At 36.3% G+C, this 6,575-nt stretch overlaps 1 protein-coding gene and 1 long non-coding RNA gene across 2 annotated transcripts in view; both read right to left on the bottom strand.

Moving 5' to 3' along the window:
• Positions 1-836, bottom strand: part of LOC107744702 (coiled-coil domain-containing protein 106-like) — a 4,551-nt gene extending 3,715 nt beyond the window's left edge. The window contains exons 1-2 of the mRNA XM_016558522.1: positions 789-836; positions 626-653 (exon numbers count right to left, since the gene is read on the bottom strand). Of these exons, the coding sequence (XP_016414008.1) occupies positions 626-653; positions 789-836 (76 nt within the window). The remainder of the gene's footprint in view (positions 1-625; positions 654-788) is intronic.
• An 847-nt stretch (positions 837-1,683) lies between these two features.
• On the bottom strand, positions 1,684-2,656 carry LOC107744714 (uncharacterized). The gene is made up of 3 exons (XR_001640516.1): positions 2,500-2,656; positions 1,810-1,887; positions 1,684-1,700 (listed from the first exon to the last, which is right to left on the bottom strand). It is a non-coding gene; the product is annotated as an uncharacterized LOC107744714 (long non-coding RNA).
• Positions 2,657-6,575: the final 3,919 nt, after the last annotated feature.

Below are 6,575 nucleotides of genomic sequence, written 5' to 3'. Positions count from 1 at the left end.
GGCGTGTTAGAATGAGCCGTTTTAGGGGGGCGTGGCAGAGTCTTAACTTTGATAAAGAATATCTCTTTGGTTTTGAGACTTTAGTCTTTGCAACTTCAGGGATCTTATCTATGCACAATCAGCTTGTAACACTCCAAAGAGAAAGGAAAACTTGAAATCGCATCATATGACCCCTTTAAACTCATGGAAACTATGAAATAACATACATGGAAGTATGGGAATTATGTAGTGACCAAAAAAATTAAATCTTTAAATGTTCAAATTAAAATGAATGACATTTTTAAAAAAATTTTTAATTAAAATTTTAAAAAGTTGTGTAAGAGATTTTGTAAGAATTTCTTATAAAATGTATGTTTATTTACTATTTTCATTTTATTTTTAGAATTTCAGTCATTTAAGCATGAGCCTTTACATCAAAAGATTTGATCACCATCATCAATGATCATCAGACACATTGGTGGACCACTACACATTATCTACAATACATGGGATCAAATTATGAAGAATGATGAAAAACTGTAGATAAACTGTAAATATGCTTATTGTAGACATACAGTAAATAATTTAAACCAAAATGACAAAGTACGGCAAATACAGGTTAAAAAAAGTAAACTTTGAGACCCACCTTGCAGTTCATTGAGGGACCTGTTGAACTAAAATGAAAATGAAAGTTAAAAATCTAAAAATAAAAGCTAATTCAAAATATTAATGAAAACTATAACAGTATAAATGATATTAAAATAGCACAGATTAGTCTAACGTAGAAAGTAAAAGAAGTATCGATTTACCCCGATCATTTTCTCTTCTCCTTCTCCAAGAAAAACTCCTGGAATCATTACCTGCAGGGAAAACAGAAATTCTGTATTAATACCCAGCCTGACTTCTGCATCATATGATGATTTACGGCAGCCACGTTTATAAATAATCATATGTTAATCATTTAGTAAGTTCATTAGTAAACATTAACAAGAATATTATCTCATATTTCTAGCTATGTGAATATATATTAACCAATGATCTGTTAAGCATTATATAATGTTTGTTAATGATTTATAAATAAAAGCTATTATAAAGTGTTACCCCTAAAACAATAGTAGGACAATAAACTGAACTGACCATCAAAGTTCTGGTCATTCTGGTTGTAAAAGCCTCCCTGCTCATCAAAGTGGTTGTCTTCAAAAGGAATGGAGATTTCATAGGCATCCTCATTCTTGGGAGCTGAAGAAAGATGATTCATTCACACTGATTAATAATTAATAATTAATTCGCAGGTATCCCGTCATCGGCTCACAAGCACATGTACTGTGATTAGAGCGCCTGCACTCACTCTGTAGCTCTCGGGAACTCGCATGCTTCCTTGAGGATGAATCCGCATCGTTCATAGTTCCGCCTGTTCAGATTTGTTCTGGGTTGAGACACAGAGAGCGGCCGTCACCCCAAAATACTCACAACATCTGCTTTATTTCTCAGCAGAGCATCGAATGCAGATGCAGATGCACATGCGGCAACACATCACAAAAGGTACATTAAAAAAACTGAATGATAGGCTGTCGGATCAAATGTCTCCTCTCTTCCTTTCACACGTATGCAACATAGTAAAACATTCAAACTGAATGTCACTATCTTTCTATCTTTCAATCACCCCAACACCAGCCATCCACAACCAAAACATTGATAACAACCATCCTCATTCTTGGGAGCTGAAGAAAGATGATTCATTCACACTGATTAATAATTAATAATTAATTCGCAGGTATCCCGTCATCGGCTCACAAGCACATGTACTGTGATTAGAGCGCCTGCACTCACTCTGTAGCTCTCGGGAACTCGCATGCTTCCTTGAGGATGAATCCGCATCGTTCATAGTTCCGCCTGTTCAGATTTGTTCTGGGTTGAGACACAGAGAGCGGCCGTCACCCCAAAATACTCACAACATCTGCTTTATTTCTCAGCAGAGCATCGAATGCAGATGCAGATGCACATGCGGCAACACATCACAAAAGGTACATTAAAAAAACTGAATGATAGGCTGTCGGATCAAATGTCTCCTCTCTTCCTTTCACACGTATGCAACATAGTAAAACATTCAAACTGACTGTCACTATCTTTCTATCTTCCCAACACCAGCCATCCACAACCAAAACATTGATAACAACAACATAAACACGTTATGACATGAGCTGTGCTCTTCTTAAAATGAAAAATACTAATCACACTATTCATGGTTTGTATAGTGGTGGAAGGATAATACACCATTTGTTTAATTGCATTGAGATGACTAACGTTAGCAATCTGGCTAATCTTTAGACCGTTCCAGACAGAATGTACCCAAAATGACTAACGTTAGCAATCTGGCTAATCTTTCTTCTTCTTCTTCTTCTTCTTTTAGGATTTAATGGCGGTTGGCAAACCATGGCTAATCTTTAGACCGTTCCAGACAGAATGTACCCAAATAAACGCAGTATTACTGTCACGTGATGACACAAAACACGTACAAACCGTTGCTCACTTGTGAACGTGCTTCCTTGTCACGTATTTGAAGCGTGTCTCAATGCACTTTCATCTGTCTGTTTGCTGAAAATCAGCCTGCTAACAATAACATTTAAATCACCCTCAGCAGCAGTGCTAAAAACAACGTGAAGGAAGACACGATTACTGTACGCTCAAATCAGCACGTTCAAAATAAAAGCCTTGAGGATTTGTTTTATTTTTTTTTATTTATTTTTTTTTAAGTCACACACAAGTGTGTGTGCTTTTTTTAAGTGCACACACTGAATGCACAGTAGTAATTTAGCATTTTCATTAAATACTGTATAGACTATAGAACAATTATATATAAAACAATAGTGGATTTAACATTAAAAGTTAACATCTAATGTTAAAATATGTTTTTAAACTTCTCCCTTTAAATACTTTGGTCAGTTCAAGAATAATTTATGAAATGAATGAGTAATTACTACAGTAATCTAATGACACTGTTCAAGTAGCTAGTAATTTTTTTTTAAAGGGGTCATATGATGTTGCTAAAAAGAACATTATTTTGTGTATTTGGTGTAATGAAATGTGTTTATGCGGTTTAAGGTTAAAAAAACACATTATTTTCCACATACTGTACATTATTGTTTCTCCTCTATGCCCCGCCTTTCTGAAACGCGTCGATTTTTACAAAATACAGCGAGAATAAGTTACGCCTTCTTTCTTTGCGTGAACGTTTGGGCGGCGTTATGCAAATCTTCTCACATCGTGACGTAGACATGTGGGGTGTGTTAGAACGAGCCGTTTTAGGTAGGCGTGGCTGACTCTTAACTTTTATAAAGAATATCTCTTTGGATTTGAGACTTTAGTCTTTGCAACTTTACAGATCTTCTTTATGCACCAAGAGCTTGTAACACTCCAAAGAGAAAGGAAAAATTGAAATCGCATCATATGACCCCTTTAAGAGTAACTTACCCAACACTGTGTAATCGCAAATAACTGATGAAACGTCTGGGTGAAACATTTTCAGTCCAAATAACCATTATTTCAAAACACAAGATATTTGTAATATGTAATGAGAACAATTTTGGTTTAATTACAGAAACACAACAGTATGATCTTCTTTCAGTTTAGTACTAGCCTACTCCAGTGTGTCAGATGAGGAATGACACAGACATGAGGTGTTGTGTAGATTACTTTGCTGCTGATACAGTAAATGGTGTTGCTGTACCTATGGCACAGTCTGTAGTTTCGCCCTGTCACACTGACACAGTAATTTGTTAGTCTCTTCCATGGCAACGTCTCTGTTTACAGTTCCACATGGCATACTGTAGCCTAATGTAAAATGCTGTATTTGATGCTATCCGTCTGCCTCCTTTGGACGCTTTGGATTTCTATTCTCTTCACAAATTGCAATATATATATATATATATATATATATATAAATTGCAATCTCTCTCTCTCTCTCTCTCTCTCACACACACACACACACACAATAATTCAATAATTTATTATACTTAGTTATCCATTTCAGGAACCATGCAGTTCTACAGAATCTATAAGTATAGAAATTTATAGACTAACCAAATGATTCACTGATTAACCATTAAGATCAGTCAGACAAATGTATTAAACTGAACGAGAAGAAAGCCAAATGAAAGTTTAATAGAATTAGCAGTTACTGTGAGTGAAAAGTAGATGAGACACTTACTTTGTATTGTGCACGGGATACTTTGTGATTTTGTGTTTTGAACTATCGCAAATGTTTGGGGGAAAAAAAAAGTGAATTTTTCATCTGTTGTGAGAGTATATAGATAATCTGAGTGCTAGGAGTTTTAAAGTGTACAACTTTTTGTGAAAATTGTACCAAAACTTAAAAAACAAACAAACAAAAACAAAACACTGTAATACTGTTTTTACCTTTTACCTGTTTGTAATACCTTTTTGTCAGATCTTAATGCAACATTCAATAGGTATTCTCACAAACAATACAAAGAATGCATAAATTAGCTATTTTTAGGATGTCTGGACGCAATAACCCAGATGACGCATTCTGTCATTATAATTCTGGTTTAGTAATTATACAGTAGTCGACATTTGAAGTGGATCAAAACCTTTCATCAAAGTTGCACTAAAACCTAAAACCAAAATGTGTTCTTTTGTTAGGACAACTTTGATGAATTTTTTTGATCCACTTCAAATGTTGACTACTGTATAGTATTTTGGCATTGTCATGGTAAATAAACTCCAGCCCAATAAATAAAGTAAATAAAGTCAAGCCCAAATGACTGTAGACTGATGATGTCATAAATCCACCTCTGTGCGCAGTTTCTTTCCATTCGTCATCTTAGTTTGTCTGTCACACTCTTGTTGAAGGAAGGTACACGAAGACGAAGGTAATCCAAATAACATTTAATAGTAATCCAAAATGATGAAGATTCTTACAAAACACAGGGTAACACAAGCAGCATACACAACCACCAAAGGAACTGAGGAGGGAACTTAGGCTGCGTTTACACTGGCACAAAAAACCCGATCTTTCGCTCACATCTGACACAGATCGGAATTTGTTGCACACGTGTAAACACAAAAACCCGCACGAGATCCGATTTTTTTGCATCCGATCTGAGCCACTTCCAAATGTGGATTTTAATCGGATACACATCTGATATCTGGACATCCGACCTACGTCTAAACACACATATCCGATTCTCCACAGAACTCCCAATGCGAGGGCGACAAGTTTGCTCAAAGATTTTTAATGCCGGCGTGCTGTATGCGCTCGCATTTTATTGAGATGGAAACTTTTTATAGGTAAGAAATTGCACATTCAGGAGCTGGTTTTCAACCCCCGCCCCGTGAATTTTGAAAATACAACAGCTAAAAGCTACATATATTTCTCAGCAATGAGGTGATAACTTGTAATTAAACCGACAAGCTTGTTTGCAATGCTTCACAACCGCTCGCTCGCACGTAGGTGCATGCGTGAATTAGTTCGTTCTCTCTCTCTCTCTCCTTAATTAATTCAAATTAATTTCAATAAATATCATCTTTATTGCACTAAAGAATTCTACCTCTAACGAGCTGTAGATAAAATAGTCTAACAAATTAAAATTACCGTTATTTTCCGGTCTTTATCCGTTCAGTCAGATTTTGTGCTGCAAAACATCCATGACAGCCGTTGTCCATGCTGGCAAATAATAATGGCCATTTGACATGAATTATATAAATAATTTTAATAGCATGGCCATTTAAAACCGGAGGGTCTACCATGTGCATAGTAAAGCGATCACTGCAGACAATCCTTTTGGGTGGGAATTAATGTAAACACAGATATCGGATACCAGTCGTGTCTAAAGTGAATGTAAACAGACGTGCCAAAAAAATCGGATATGGTCAAAAGAGCGGATCTGTGCATTAAGACTTGCAGTGTAAACGCAGCCTTAATTAACATGACACAGGTGAACAGAATAAACTAATCAAGGGAACTAAGGAAAACTAGGTCAAGGAACAAAACTACACAGGAGAACAGGAAATGAAAACAACTCAAAGTCTATGTTAACAGAACATAACCGTGACAGTCTAGTTCAGGGGTGCCCAAACTTGGTCCTGGAGGGCCAGTGTCCTGCAGAGTTTAGCTCCAACTTGCTTCAACACACCTGCCTGGAAGTTTCTAGTATGACTAGTAAGAAGCTTGATTAGCTGGTTCAGGTGTGTCTAATTGGGGATGGAGCTAAATTCTGCAGGACCGAGTTTGGGCACCCCTGGTCTAGACAGTCTCTCTCTCTCTCTCTCTCTCTCTCTCTCTCTCTCTCTCAACAAATTAAGTACAATTTACCTTGATCTTCAATTTCAAAAAGTTTTCTCTCTTAATGCATCATGTTGCCTTCTGGAGCATCAATGAATGTTTGAACCTTTTTAATAGTTGTGTTTGAGTCCCTCAATTGTTCTCAGTGTGAAAAGATGGATCTCAAAATCGTACAGTCACTACTGGAAAGGGTTCAAATATGCAAAAGATGCTGGAAAACTGAAGAATCTGCAGGTTTTTCTGCGGATTTTTAAAGAGGATTTTTCTGAAGAACAGTCAACAGAACAGTTTT

The sequence above is a fragment of the Sinocyclocheilus rhinocerous genome, unplaced genomic scaffold (assembly GCF_001515625.1).
Source record: "Sinocyclocheilus rhinocerous isolate Xijiao unplaced genomic scaffold, SAMN03320098_v1.1 scaffold498, whole genome shotgun sequence".
Classification (NCBI taxonomy): domain Eukaryota; kingdom Metazoa; phylum Chordata; class Actinopteri; order Cypriniformes; family Cyprinidae; genus Sinocyclocheilus; species Sinocyclocheilus rhinocerous.
This window is presented reverse-complemented; position numbering and strand designations above follow the sequence as displayed.